The 16,448-nt window shown below is 37.8% G+C and overlaps 1 protein-coding gene and 1 pseudogene across 1 annotated transcript in view; one reads left to right on the top strand and one right to left on the bottom strand.

Moving 5' to 3' along the window:
- Positions 1 to 279: 279 nt before the first annotated feature.
- LOC146460202 (uncharacterized) overlaps positions 280 to 16,448 on the bottom strand; it is a 32,490-nt gene continuing 16,321 nt past the window's right edge. Inside the window, exon 2 of the mRNA XM_085088550.1 lies at positions 280 to 5,651. Within this exon, the coding sequence (XP_084944676.1) occupies positions 2,326 to 3,369 (1,044 nt within the window). The 5' untranslated portion in view covers positions 3,370 to 5,651 and the 3' untranslated portion in view covers positions 280 to 2,325. The remainder of the gene's footprint in view (positions 5,652 to 16,448) is intronic.
- On the top strand, positions 12,374 to 13,900 carry LOC146460203 (uncharacterized; annotated as a pseudogene).

Genomic DNA, 16,448 nt, shown 5'->3' on the forward strand with positions numbered 1-16,448 from the left:
AATTGAAGCTTTATTATCTCTGAAAAATGCACGGTTACCCCAATTTTCTTTTTGGATACTTAGAGCACTTGCTAAGTTCTGCTTTCTCTGCATAGTTTAAAGCCGCGCAAAAATATCCTTGTATTAGTAGGCACCGTCCTTAAGTAATTTTTTTAAGCATTCTACCATTTGAGGAGTTGAGCAGCTAACTCTTTGACTCAGGCACAAATACCACAGGCAGGACTCGAAGTCATTTTTACTATTTAATTATCTGGTGCAATAAAATTTGCAAAACAACTATTTCCTGACCTGTTTCTTTTATTGTTTGTCCTTTCCTTGGTTTATTACATTGAATAACATTTTAAACTCGGAAACAACAGGGACTGTGGGGAGAAGTTATGAAATTATCAAGAAAATTCACCTTGGGTGATCATATCCTCAATTCTCATGACCTCAGGAGTTGAATAAGCATTGATATTACAAGGAGAAATTTGCTGCTGATCACTGTTGGGGCTTAAACGGTTAAGCTATCTCAGACGCCTTTTGGTCACATGTTCTCAAACGCATGTAGGTTCCCAAGTAAAGAATAGGGAAAATGTTGCAACCAGAAATGAAATGAAAGTAAACAAACGGTTTGTTGAAGGGCAAGTCTAAATATATAACAAAGCACTTAATGTATGGTCCCTTGGGAAACTAACTGTTATGTTATGTTATGTTATGTTATGTTATGTTATGTTATGTTATGTTATGTTATGTTATGTTATGTTATGTTATGTTATGTTATGTTATGTTATGTTATGTTATGTTATGTTATGTTATGTTATGTTATGTTATGTTATGTTATGTTATGTTATGTTATGTTATGTTATGTTATTCCAATTCGCTCAACTCCTACATTCTAGCCAAACTATCCAGAAACAAAACTGGTGGGAACGGCGTTCAAGTTAAGACAGAGATTAAAACTGAAGTTTACCGTCATGTGCTCACGTTCTCTACAAACCTAAATTCGGCAATTTCATGTTGTTGTTTGGCCGAAGACGACGAAGAATTGTACCAAAATTTATAATTATTTTGTGGCCTTCTCGTTAGTGGAGATGACTAGGCCTTGCTATCCAAACAATGTTTCTACTATAAGTCCCTACAAAAAAATGATATTATATTACTGAGTAAGGGGCTGTTTACAAGGAGGGAGGAAGATCCTGAGGGCGGATCATCTTAGCGCCAAATGTTTTCTCTATTCAGTTTACATGCAAAAAGTTGCACTTGGCTGAGAGATAGGGAGATCCTAGCACCATGTAAACTACTTTCGCTCGGACGATCCTAGTACTAGGGACAAAAAGAACAAACATGGCGGCAGCCGGGCGTTCAGCTGCTCAAGGCTGACAGTTCTTCTTCTTTTCCTTGTCCACTTGGTAACCACTTCGGCCGAAATTTCTGCATGTAAAGCAAACGAAAAGTTTTTCCGCCTTCTCGGATCTTCCTCCTTCCAAGAAAACAGCCCCTAATACTCTTACAAATCCTTCGAAAGTCAAGCGGCCATAGAAGTGCCTCCCTCCCCCCTCCCTTCCTCCTCCGTTTTAGACATGAGCCTGGCAATTTACATGCTGGCTAATTTTTTATATGCCCCTTCTATTCCTTATAAAATTATTTATTACACTCATTTTGAAATCACTGGTGATCCTTGCAATCTGATTGGCTCTCAACAGTGCGATTTATTCCTAAATTGCACCATTTTTTATCTAAATAGCATCCTTTCTTTAGCCCATCAAAATGAAAATGAAGTAACAAAAATAGAATGTAATATTGACAATAAAACGCTGTGCTTTCAAAATAGGTGTAATAAAGTGGTAATTGAACTTTGTGTCGTGCAATTTTGGTCTGACATCATGCTTGTGATTTCACATCGAACTCACGCTGCGCGCTCATTCGATTTTAAAATCACGCGTATGATTTCAGGCCAAATTGCACTCCACTCAGTTCAATTACCATTATTTATCAGTGTTAGATTACTTTCGTATTCACGGAAAGTTGATATGGAAATGCTTATTTAGTCAAAAGTTCTGGATTCTGCAACAGTGAACTTCCATCTCAAGCAAGTTAGCTATGGGACCTAAGTGCTGGTAAATTTCACCTAAGTTGTTGTAACTCGCCTTACGAAATTAGTATGTTCGGCAACCAGCTGTTCGGCACATAGGCACTTAGAGCACATTGACGACACTCCTTAGTCTGTTTAAGGTTGCCTTACTCTTGGTGAATTAAACCTCAGTTATTGTAACTCGTTGCATCTTCAAGTCTAATGGTTAGAACACGTTGATGACACTCCTTGGCCTGCTCAAGGTCGCCTAACTATCGGTGAAGTTCACCTAAGTTATTGTAACTCGCTGCAACATCAATATGTTCGGCACCAAGCTTCTCAAGTCTAATGGTTAGAGCACGTTGATGGCACTCCTTAGCCTGCTCAAGGTCGCCTAAGCCTTGGTGTATCACACCTAAGTTATCGTAACTCGTTGCAACTTTAATATGTTCGGCGCCAAGCTTCTCAAGTCTAATGGTTAGAGCACGTTGATAACACTCCTTAGCCTGCTCAAGGTCGCCTAAGTCTCGGTGGATTAAACCTAAGTTATTGTAACTCATTGCAACATCAATATGTTCGGCACCAAGCTTCTCAAGTCTAATGGTAAGAGCACGTTTATGATACTCCTTAGCCTGCTCAAGGTCGCCTAAGTCTTGGTGAGTTACACCTAAGTTATTGTAACTCGTTGCAACATCAATATGTTCGGCGCCAAGTCTCTCAAGTTTAATGGTTAGAGCACGTTGATGATACTCCTTAGCCTGCTCAAGGTCGCCTAAATCTTGGTGAATTAAACCTAAGTTATTGTAACTCCTTGCAACACTAATATGTTCGGCACCATGCTTCGTAAGTCTAATGGTTAGAGCACGTTGCTGATACTCCTTTGCCTGCTCAAGGTCGCCTAAGTCTTGGTGAATTAAACCTAAGTTATTGTAACTCCTTGCAACATTAATATGTTCGGCATCAAGCTTCTTAAGTGTAATGGTTAGAGCACGTTGATGACACTCCCTACCCTGCTCAAGGTCACCTAGTTGTCGGTGAATTTCACCTAAGTTATTATAATTCGTTGCAACATTAATATGTTCGGCACCAAGCTTCTTAAGTGTAATGGTTAGAGCACGTTGATGACACTCCCTACCCTGCTCAAGGTTACCTAGTTGTCGGTAAGTTTCACCTAAGTTATTAAAACTCGTTGCAACATTAATATCTTCAGCACCAAGCTTTTCCAGACCAATGGTTAGAGTGCGTTGATGAAACTCCTTGGCCTGCTCAAGGTCGCCTAAGTCTTGGTGAATTACACCTAAGTTATCGTAACTCATTGCAACATCAATATGTTCCGCACCAAGCTCTTCAAGTTTAACGGTTAGAGCACGTTGATGATACTCCTTGGCCTGCTGAAGGTTTCCTAAGTGTCGGTGGATTACACCTAAGTTATTGTAACTCGTTGCAACATCAGTATGTTCGGCACCAAGCTTCTCAAGTCTAATGGTTAGAGCACGTTGATGACACTCCTTAGCCTGCTCAAGGTCACCTAAGTCTTGGTGAGTTATTCCTAAGTTATTGTAACTCTTTGCAACATCAATATGTTCGGCACCAAGCTTCTCGAGATAGGTAGATAGAGCCCGTTGATGACACTCCTTGGCCTGGTTAAGGTCGCCTAACTTTTGGTGAATTACACCTAAGTTATTGTAACTCGTTGCAACATTAATATGTTCGGCACCAAGCTTCTCGAGATAAGTAGATAGAGCACGTTGATGACACTCCTTAGCCTTTGTAAGGTCGCCTAAGTCTTGATGAATTCAACCTAAGTTATTGTAACTCGTTGCAACATCAATATGTTCGGCACCAAGCTTCTTAATTCTAATGGTTAAAGCACGTTGATGACACTCCTTGGCCTGCTCAAGGTCGCCTAAGTCTTGGTGAATTAAACCTAAGTTATTGTAACTCGTTGCAACAATTATATGTTCGGCACCAAGCTTCTCAAGTGCAATGGATAGAGAACGTTGCTGAAACTCCTTGGCCTGCTCAGGGTCGCCTAAGCCTTTGTGAATTAAACTTAAGTTATTGTAACTCAATGCAACTTCGAGATCGGTACTTCCTAGTTGTTCCAGCTTAAGAGCAAGTGCGTATTCGTGGTACATTTTTGCACTGTTAAATTCACAGTGCCTTCCACATATCCTGCCAAATGCTTCAAAGTTCACTCGATAAAAATTGCCTGAAATATATTTAGCATGAACTTGAAATGGGGTTCCCCTTGAAAACACATCATCAATCATAAAAATTAAACTTTTTAAATGCGGGACGACATGTAGAGTGTCCAATGCCGAGGGGCTTTCTTGTGGGAGGGTGTTGATAAACTGGTTGAATGATTCAATAGCCCCATTGATGATTTCTATGTTATTATCCTCTGGGTTGTCCTTTAGTGCAGTTTTGATTACATCATGTACAACCTGGTGTACACGAATGAAGCAACAATTTTCGTCTACATCAAATAGCAGTAGTGATGAGCATCTCTTTAGTCTCATGCAAATCAATTCTTTATCTAGATCTTTGCTATTTTCATCTACGGTTTTTATGTAATTGATTCCAATATCCACGCTTAACGGTTTGGGTGCACAAATTGAAAGTAAAGAGAATAAGTGATTCACAACTTTGTCGGAACCGATCTCCTTTTCAACGGCTAGAGCTATGGCTGCGGTCATGGAATTTGGGTAGCTAAGGTTTGTTTCGGCGAGAATTTCCTCAGTAATTCTCCGTTGACCTTTTCCTAACACGTTTAGATATTCTTTCCATCCGAAATGTGATGACGCTTTGTTCCGCTAAGCCTGTTTGACAAAAGTTGCGGCGCTCGCTAAAGCAAGAGGTTGGTAGTCCAATGCTTGTGCAACTTCGTTTTCCTGCTTGCTGTTGGGAAGGCCAGAAAGCATGGACAATAAAGAACTGGCCTCGTCGTGATTCATATCTTTGCTTACAGAGATGTGATTGATGCACGAACTTGGTAAGGGAATAGATGCGGTGTCCTGCGTTGTAATCAACAATTGACCCTTTCCCCACGCCTCATTGCCAGAGTCTGGAAGATGAACATGCAGAGAAGATAAGCTTACAAGTGACATTGTCAACCAAGAGTAGCCATGACGTGTACAAGGTAATTTTTGCGCCAATAAGCATCTTAAGATCAGCTATCTTCTCGTCAATTTTCGAATTCTCGGAGTCTAGGATTTGTTGTAAATGAATATTGCGGACACCTTAATTGATGAGCAAAGGAGGCATACGACTCCAGTACATAATCTGGACTTGAGGCATTTAGAGTCATCACAAATGGCGTACCACATGGCATTTATTTAACTTCGTCAAGGAATCGTCTAGCCAAAAGTCTTGCTAGCTTCGGTTTGCCACTTCCAGGATTCCCCGAGATGTATAGATAGGTTAGACTGCTTTCATTGGCCTCGTTTAGCTCCTTAAGCCGTTCTGCTATTTCAGCTACATCACGATCGCGAGTTCCGATGTCGTGTGAAGGCTTCGGAGAAAGAATACAAAAAGAAGTAACCTCTTTCTGCAGCTGATCTTCCAGGACCTGCCGCTGTTCTTCGACGATCTGTCGCTGATCTTCTAGGGGTGGCGAATGGTAGATGCGAGACTTTGCGAGACGGCGAGACTAGCGTTTTTCTTTGCGATTCCAAGACATTTTGAATTTTTTAATTGCGAGACCGAGACTTCAAATTGTTTTGAGTGCGAGCGCGAGGCGTTCAGACTCTTAAAATTCGAGCCCCAGATTTCGTTGAGATGTAATGAAAATGAGCTATAATGAGCGTGTACAGTTTTGTAGCTTTTTGTGGAATTCAGACAATTTAGGAGAAGTTAGGATTAACTTTTTCTCGGAAATTGAAAGTTGCTTTAATGAATTTCAATGTCAAGTGACGAGAAAACGTCATTTAAAATAAACCAAAAAAAAAAGTAGTTAGATATTTGGGTGTATAAGCACACTTTTGAAAATTTCACTGAATTCATACCTGATTCAACAATGAACTCAAAAAACATAAATCCTCGGTTTTTCAAAAACCTAAATTTTTATCCTCGGTTTCTCAAAAACCTAAATCCTCGTTTTTCATAAATGACACATAATTTGGCCCCAACTCACAAACAATCATCGATTAAATCCAACCAACTCATCAATCGCTGATTTGAATGACGAATACAATATTTTTGAACACCAATTTGGATAAAAAAATTATCTAATCTAATTTATATGAACAACCAATTTGATCATAATGATAAAACATATTTTATTCATCCAACATTTGAGAATTACGGAGCCTCAGATGATGGTTACATAATCAACCGAAAAAGATTGGAACCAAGAAAAGGATATTTGTCTGAGAACGGCTATTATATAATTTCTCCGGGACGTAACAATACATGCCCCGCTCATCGATTCGTCTATGAGGCTGTTAATCAATCAATAATTCCACCTGGAATGCAAATTCATCACATCAATTGTGACCGCCAAGACAATTCAAGTGAAAATCTTTCGTTGGTCACAGCATCTGAAAATATCAAATATATGCATCAAGCCAGAAAAGAATTTTTGAACAGCTCATACTCTGAAGAAGAATTGAGAGTTGTCAATAGATTAATGGAATTTCCACCAATGGAAGACAATGATTGTGAGTTTACAAGAACGGAAAACAAGATTATCAATAAGATGTATTATAGGTTGTGTCACAATTTGGATGACATTAATTTTCCACTGTATCGTGATTAATGATGTTGAATACAAGGCTAATTTAATCAACATTTTGATTTGACTATGAATGATGTGGTTTTGGAAGACAGTTTTGGTGCAAAGTCAATTTGGTAGACACTTAAGAAGGTAGTGATAGTAATAATTAAGATGAAAAAAAATGAAAAATCAGAAAACGCTAAAATGGATTCTCAAGCTGGTGAGAATGCATCTTCATCAATTCCAGCATCAAAGACTATTATTAATGATGGAAAAACATATTATGTTCATCCAATTTATAATAATTACGCAGGATCAGAAGATGGATACATTATTAATCGCAAGACATTGAAACCAAGTCAAGGTAGATTAAGACAAGATGGTTATTTTGATATATCTGTTCGTAATAAATTATTTTGCACAAGAAAACAAGCACATCGAATGATTTGGGAAGCTGTCAATCAACAATTAATACCAGATAAGTATCAAATACATCATATTAATTGTGATAAACAAAATAACTCGATTGAAAATTTGGAGCTTGTAACCAGACAAAAAAACATGAAATATGAAGGATTGAAAAGAAAGGGAATGAATTATAAATGAAAGCAAAATGTTGAAATGAAATGTGATGTTTTTTATTATCATCATATTTATACCAACTTTAGAGCTAATAAATATGGACAAATATACAACAAAAAAACTAATAGAGTTTCAATTGGTAATCTAAAGCCAAATGGTTATATGAAAATAACATTATCACAAATTGGTTTACAAAGAAAAACTATTGATGTCCATCGATTTGTTTTTGAATGTATTAAAGGTGATATTCCTGATGGAATGCAAATTAATCACAAAGATTCAAATAAACAAAATAATTGTATAGACAATCTTGAATTAATGACTCGGTCAGAAAATGTTAAACATGCTTATAAAGTCAAGAAATATAAAACAAAGATTGAAATTACAACTGATAAACCCATTGAATCCATCAAATTGGATATTAAAATGAAAGAATCAGATGATGAGTTTACGGAAGATGAGAAACAAAAAATTGATAAAAAATACAATTCAATGATGAAAAAAATCGAAAATGGAAACTTTCCATTCAAAAAACATTTACGAGAACATTTTCCAGACGTTGAATTTTGGTAATTTTTTGTCAAACAACCTGTGTATTCAATGCGTTGAGTATACAGGCCGTATGGCTCAACAAATAAATAAGAGAATGTACCCGTCAGATGTACAACGGATATCTGACATGAATGTTGTTGGCAGTCAACATTCATTAGCTAATCTGCCACAAACTTTGAACGCACCTTTTGAAAATAATATGTTGTATTATTATAAGATGAATAAATCTAATCTATCCAAATTAACGAAAAATCAGTTAATTGAATTATTACTCGCTAAACAAAAACCGGTTCCAAAGCCTCGAACTAAGAAAATGGTTCCAATTCCAAAGCCTAGACAATCTGTCAAACAAATGGTAAAAGATTATGAGAATACAATCATCAAACCACCTGTTCAATTTAGAGATGGAGCTCAACCTTTGCCGAGAAACAACATAATTCCACCTCCGATTCAATTTGCTGATAAACCCAAAGCTGCACCCAGAGTGAAAAAAGTATCATTTGATAATCAATTAATACCCAGACGTCCAATTCCAATGCCTCGAAAAAAGAAAGTGACTCCGATTTCAACACAAAGAACTCAAATCACAGAAGTTGCAAGAGCATTCAAGGGATATACAAAATCTTATGAAGTTGGAATTAAAAATGAAACAGATCCTTTGATTCAAATGAGTTCAACCAGATTAGCTATTGCTCATTTTATGAAACAATTATTACCTCAAATGAAAGGAATTAAATTTATTGAAACTTTGACAATTTATTTTGAACAACAAAAAGGAAACCAAACTGTCTCCAGAATTGGATATTTTAATAGTAAACCAAAAACAATAACTAATGCCAATGATTTTCAAGAATCTTTGGATGTTAATGTTGAACAAATTATGAATGATATTCACAAATGGATTAGTGAAGGTTCAGCTTGGTTAATTAAATCAATCAATGGACATTACATTAATATTATCAAATATGAGCCTCTTACTGGAAGTTCTTACATTCAACTTCCAACTGAACTTCAACATCATCAAAAAGGAATAATCAATCTACAAAATAGAGACAATGAATGTTTTCGTTGGTGTCACGTTAGACATTTAAATCCACGAAATGACAATCCACAAAGAATCAAAAAAACTGACAAATCATTTGTCGAAAAATTGGATTACCAAGGAATTGAATTTCCAGTTTCAGTCAAACAATACAACACAATTGAAGCCCAAAACAGTATTAACATCAACGTATTCGGTTATGAAAACAAACAAACTTATCCAATTTATGTGTCCAAAGAAAAGTTTGAGAATGTGATGAATCTATTGCTAATCTCAGATGATGAAAATAAACATTACTGTCTTATCAAAGATTTTAATCGATTTATGCACCACAAAACCAAATCACATCAAAGAAAACATTTTTGTATGCATTGTTTGCAATGTTTTTCATCAGAACGAGTTTTAACCAAGCATAAGGAAGTATGTATTGAAATCAATGGTGAACAAGCTATCAAAATGCCTGAGGTTGGCTCAAAAATAAAATTCACAAATTATAATAAACAAATGCAAGCGCCATTCGTGATTTATGCAGATTTTGAAGCAATCACTGAGCCAATTCATGGTTGTAATCAATCTAACCAACAATCTTTTACTGAAGCTTATCAAAAACACACTGATTGTGGTTATGGATACAAAGTTGTTTGCTGCTATGATGACAAATATTCCAAACCAATAAAATATTATCGTGGAGAAAAAGCTGTTTACAAATTCATGGAGGCAATGCTTGCTGAAGTCAAATACTGCAGACAAACTATTAAATACAAATTCAATAAACCATTAGTTATGTCTCCAGAAGATGAAGACAAATTCCAAAAAGCAACATCTTGTCATATTTGTGGTAAAAAATACAAGAAAACAGATAAACGTGTCAGAGATCATTGTTATATTAATGGCGAATTCCGTGGCTCAGCCCATAATCAACGTAACAGGGATTTTACAATAACTGACAAAATCCCCGTAATATTTCATAATTTGAAAGGATATGATAGTCATTTTATAATGCAAGAAATTGGTAAAATTATTGAGACCAATACTTATATGGATAGAAAAGGTGAAACCAGACAACACAAAATTAATGTAATCCCAAATAATATGGAGAAATACATGGCCTTCATGTTGGGTTATAATTTAGTATTTATCGACAGTCTTCAGTTTATGAATCAATCATTGGCTAATCTTGTAAAGAATCTACCAGAAGATGCATACAAATATACCAATGAAGTCTTTAAAGGTGAAAAACTGCAATTAATGAAACAAAAAGGAGTTTATCCGTACGATTATATGAGTAATTTTGATAAATTCAATGATACTCAATTACCAACCAAAGATGAATTTTACAGTCAAATGAATAATACACATATTACTGATGAAGAATACAGTCATGCACAAAATGGTTGGAATACTTTTAATTTGAAAAATATGGGCGAATACCATGATTTATATCTCAAATCTGATATTTTATTGCTGGCTGATGTATTTGAAAATTTCAGGAAAACATGTTTGGAATATTATAGATTGGATCCATGTCATTATTTTACATCTCCGGGATTATCTTGGGATGCAATGTTGAAAATGACTGAAGTCAATTTGGAACTCATTACGGATATTGATATGTATCAATTTGTTGAAAAGGGCCTTCGTGGAGGAATCAGTTACATAGCCAATAGATACGGTAAAGCCAACAACAAATACATGCAAAATTGGAATCCCAATGAAACAAGTAAATATCTCATGTATTTGGATGCAAACAATCTTTATGGTTGGGTTATGTCACAATATCTTCCAACTGGGAATTTTAAATGGTTGAATAAACAACAAATAAAACCAAACATTATGGCCCGACAGAATGTAATTTATATCGAGGCGTGGTGTTCACGTGATAATCCGGTGGAGGTGGGTCGTACCAGGTGCGGATAGCACCGTAAGGTAGCCAATGAGCTTAGAGCAAATGATAAAGCGTGGTTATGAAATAGAAATTTTTCCGAGGTAGTCTTCCTTCTTCTCCTCGCCATCAGATTGAACAGATCCATAGAAATCTCTTTAACAGATCGCCAAGAAATCCTTTTTCAGGCAAGTAGCTCATTAATTGTTTTCTTTCTCAATTATTGGAGATCTAAACTCCTTTAGTTTATATTTGGTTCAAATTTTGGATTTCCCTCTTTTGCTTTCTATTATGGCAAAGACACGTGTTTTAGTTCTCGGCCACTCGTTTATTCGCCGTTTCCACGATTTTCTTTGTCACAATTTTAACCAAAAATTTACGGAAAACTTACACATACCTGGGGATCTTTGTATCAAATGGCATGGCATAGGGGGAAGAACAATTGCTGAAGTTGTTCAATATGATTTGACGATAGTTCAGTCCTTTGCCCCGGACATTGTTGTTTTACAATTGGGTACAAATGATCTTTCAACCCTATCCGCCGTTGAAACTGGCTCGGCTCTTGAGGATCTAACTCGTTTGCTATATGAGTCATACGGTGTGCGGCTGGTCTGTGTTTGCCAGACGATTTTTCGCAGGGATGCTCCTCTATTTAATAACCAAGTGAAGTTATTAACTAAGTATCTAAAGGTCGTATTGGAGCCGCTCCCTTACGTTGTTTATTGGCGACACCGAGGCTTTTGGAATTGTAAATCACGCTTTCTAGCACGGGACGGCGTTCACCTCAACTCTTTAGGTCACTACAAATTTTTTCGTAGCTTGAGAGGGGCGGTTTTACGATGCTTGCGGTCTGTACAGGCCAAAAATTAGTTTGCTCTACTTCATCAATTTGCTCTCAATTTGCAATTCTCTCGCCATTTCAGTTTTATTTGTTCGCCAGGCCAATGTGTTTTGTTTCCCGCCTAGCCTATTGTTCACACATGGTGTTGTTCATTGCCTGTGTGGCTTGGTGGATAAAATATGTTCAAGTCGCGGTTATAACATACCGTGCAAAATATGTTCAAGTTGCGGTTGTAATATACCGTGCAAAATATGTTCAAGTCGCGGTTATAACATACCGTGAAACATATGTTCAAGTCGCGGTTATAACATACCGTGCAATTGACGGCCTTGGCTTTGTTATTTTTGTGCAATCACTTTGCCTTATCAGTGTACAACTATTGATCGCCCCCTCCAGGGGTGTGTCCAATGCACTTGGCATTTTGTGATTTTGCACTTGTTTTTGTTCCTGACAGAAATGGCCTTCTGTGTGTTTGGTCTGGTTTTTAACTTTCGATTAGATTCGTATTACCTCGCCGGCTTGGAAGTGATTTTCCTGATTTTTCTTTCGTAAAAACGCCCCTCGCAAGATCTATTCTGTTTCATTTCCAGACAACAATCCCGGGCGGCTACAGTTACATGCATTGTCACAGTTATTTTAGTAATCCGACGTCCAGCGTTGTGTCTGCCTTCTCATATTTTATTATCAATTGTATTCTGTAAGAAATGCCTCCTAAAAAGCGTGCCGCCCCTAAGACTTCCACGGCTTCTGCAACTTCAACACGAGCCAAAAGACCTCGAGCCTCCATAGTGACCACAGTTTCCGAGAGCGTTCCAGTCCGTGTTGACGACACCTCTTTGACCCGAGGCACAGTTTCCTTGGACGTTTCCGCCATTTCATCAACCATATCTGCCGTGGTCTCTCAAGCCATAAAGACTGCCTTCTCGCCAGAAAATCTAGCTGTTCTTCTCGAAAGCAGTAGACCTCCACCAGCCGTTTTGCCTGTGTCTCCCCAGGGTTCCTCTGGCGCTCTTGATGACGCTGTCAGTGCGGAGGTGATTGATATAATCCAGGACAACTCGTCAGACAATGCCGCAGTGGTTGACATTATCAATAAGCAGACGTCGAAACACCAGGACATCATGGTGCTCTTAAGAGATCTAGTGTTAAGTTGCCTTAGACATCATATTTTCTTTCAAGCCCGTCATATTCCTGGGTTACAAAATTCTAGCGCCGATTACATTTCCCGTTCCCAGGTAGAGAACTTCAAGGCCATATTTCCAGAAGCCGACGAAAATCCCACTCCACTACCCGAGAACCTAATGCCGAAGAATTGGGTGCTAACTCAAGAAGTCTCTTAAGCTCCTCTCTGACAGCCAGCTCGCGTCGCACGTACCAGCGTGCGTGGACTGTTTTCCGCCAATTTTACGTTCACTTTTATGATTCCGGAGATCCTCCTTTACCACTACCTCGAGCATGCATTCCTCTTTTTATTTCTTATCTTACATTTCGTAAATTGGCCTTTTCCACCATTAGTTCGTATCTTTCAGCTATTTCCTACGTACACAAATTACAAGGCCACCCAGACCCTACGAAATCGTTTTTAATTCAAAAACTGTTAACGGCTCTTAGCCGTCGACATCCTGTTGATATCCGTCTTCCGGTGACTCGACCTGTTTTGCATCAGCTCGTTCGTGCCCTTAGCCTTACTAATTCTTCGGCATTTCAGCGTTCTCTTTTTTCGGCGATGTTTCTAGTGGCGTTTTACGGCTTATTTCGCATCGGAGAACTGACTGCCAAGAGCACCCGATTTGCGCCTACGGTTATCCAGTATCGTAATCTGACCCTTTTGTCCAACGATGGACAAAAAAAAAATTACGATTTCAGAGTATAAGCACAACACTAGTCGTCGTCCATTTGATATTCTAATCACTCGGGATGTTTCTTCCACATTTTGCCCGGTCCAAGCCCTTATTCAATACTGCCAATTGCGGGGACATGGTTCTGGTCCGCTATTTTGTCACGCCGATATGAGTCCAATTTCTGCTCACCAATTCAATATCGAACTACAGCGGTGCTTAGCTTATTGTGGTTTAGACACCAGTCGCTATAAAAGTCATAGTTTTCGTATCGGCGGTGCTTGTCATGCCGCTGATCGGGGCTATTCTGATGCGCAAATCCGTGCTCTGGGTTGTTGGAAATCCGATGCTTTTAAAGTCTATTTGAGGTCGGAAGTTCTTCAGGCGAACTAATAATTTTTGCACATTGGGTTTTTCACGCCAAGCCTTTTAACATGGCCATTATATACAGCATGTTAGTTCAGACAGGGGCTGCTATAATGCTGTCACTACCCGTTTTGAATTTGTTAGACATTACTTTCAAAGTTTGGATGCCTGTTGAGTCGGTCAGACACTGGGCTCGACTCGGCTTGCATTATCACTTCTTTCCTGATTTTAATTTTATTTCTTTTGTGTTCACGTTCGTTCTACCTTTATTGACTATGTTATTCTATATGTATTTCCGTTGTCCCAAGGGAGCAACGTTTACGGCCTTCAGTTGTTGTTATTCTTAGACTTTTTTGCGTTGGTCAGTCATTGGGCTGCAACTCGTTAGACATGTATCTTTCGGTCTCAAGTGATATGTCACTTTTGGGTTCTATCCGCAGTGGGTGGGGATGCCTGTGGAGTCGGTCAGACAATGGGCTGCGACTCGGCACGCCTTCTCACCTCATTACATTGCCATTTCCGTCGTTGAGTGCGAGCTTTGTTTTTCGTTGGGGCTTAAGCCACATAGTGTGGCTTGTGGCGAAATTTTGTCGCCCCATTTATCAACAGGAGATTGTACTTTAATTTTTATTGCTGTTTTATGAGTTTGATAATTTGTTCAATTAAACTTGCCACAAACCGTGGCCAAATTTATTCCAACAAAGTTGTCTGTTATTCTCGCTTCTGGGAAATCTGCTAGTAACAGTGTTTTCAACAAAGCTCGCGCTTTAACTGCACCTTTTGTTTAATGAGAACATGCGTCGATATAAAACCAAACATTATGGCCCGACAGAATGTAATTTATATCGAGGCGTGGTGTTCACGTGATAATCCGGTGGAGGTGGGTCGTACCAGGTGCGGATAGAACCGTAAGGTAGCCAATGAGCTTAGAGCAAATGATAAAGCGTGGTTATGAAATAGAAATTTTTCCGAGGTAGTCTTCCTTCTTCTCCTCGCCATCAGATTGAACAGATCCCCAGAAATCTCTTTCCCACCTCCTCCCCATTTTCACCACCTGTTACGTTAACGTTTTCTCTTTCTGCGTGGGTAGAGTCCAACCAAGGCGAAATTTTGTCGCCCCATTTATCAACAGGAGATTGTACTTTAATTTTTATTGCTGTTTTATGAGTTTGATAATTTGTTCAATTAAACTTGCCACAAACCGTGGCCAAATTTATTCCAACAAAGTTGTCTGTTATTCTCGCTTCTGGGAAATCTGCTAGTAACAGTGTTTTCAACAAAGCTCGCGCTTTAACTGCACCTTTTGTTTAATGAGAACATGCGTCGATATAAAAAATATTAATTGGAAAACAGTTGACGCAGAAAACAAAACTGGATATTTATTGGAAGTTGATTTGGAATATCCTCATGAATTACATGACCTGCATAATGATTATCCTTGTGGCGCTGAACAAATCAAAGTGACACAAGATATGCTGTCAGATTATTGTCAAAGAATTGCAGAAAAATTTGGAATCAAAAGTGGACAAGTCAGCAAGCTGATTCCAACATTGGGAAACAAAACAAAATATGTATTACATTATAGAAACTTACAATTATACCGTGAATTGGGACTCAAATTAACTAAAATTCACCGTGTTCTGTCATTTGACCAATCACCCTGGTTGAAGACATATATTGATTTCAATACTCGTCAAAGAACTAATGCAAAGAATGCTTTTGAGAAAGATTTCTTCAAACTGATGAATAACTCAGTGTTTGGTAAGACTATGGAGAATATCAGAAAACGGGAAGATATCAAATTGGTTACCAATGAAAAACAATTATCGAAACTGACTTCCAAACCAACATTCATCAATAGCAAAATCTTTCATGAAAACTTGATTGCAGTCCACAAAATCAAGGAATCATTGACTCTCAATCGACCAGCACATGTTGGTATGTGTATCCTTGATTTGAGTAAAACTCTAATGTATGACTTCCATTACAATTTCGTTAAAAACAAATATGGTAACAAAGCCAAATTATTGTTCACGGATACTGATAGTTTGACATATGAAATTGAAGCCGAAGATGTGTATCAAGATTTTTGGAATAAAAAAGAAATGTTTGATAATTCAGATTATCCATCCAATCATCAATTCTTTGATGCCACAAATAAGAAAGTCATTGGTAAGTTCAAAGATGAAGCTCCTGGAATCCCCATCACTGAATTTGTTGGATTGAGATCCAAAATGTACTCATACATCAAAGACAATAATTCGTTAGGACACGAACAAGGTGGCAAAACGGCTGAAGGAATCAAAAAGAATGTCATCAAAAAAGAAATTCAACATTCTGATTACAAAGATGTTCTTTTCAATGAGAAACAATTGCATCATCAAATGAAAACAATCAGAAGTAATAACCATGAACTTGGAAGCTTTGTCATCAATAAAACATCCTTGTCATGTTTCGATGATAAACGATATTTACATCCGAATGGTCTTGATTCATATGCTTATGGACACTTTCGTTTGTAAACAAAATTTGTGACAAAACTTGTGCCACAAACTTTGTGTAAAAACTTGGTTTT

The sequence above is a fragment of the Pavona decussata genome, unplaced genomic scaffold, assembly GCF_977016875.1.
Source record: "Pavona decussata unplaced genomic scaffold, jaPavDecu1.1 SCAFFOLD_214, whole genome shotgun sequence".
Classification (NCBI taxonomy): Eukaryota; Metazoa; Cnidaria; class Anthozoa; order Scleractinia; family Agariciidae; genus Pavona; species Pavona decussata.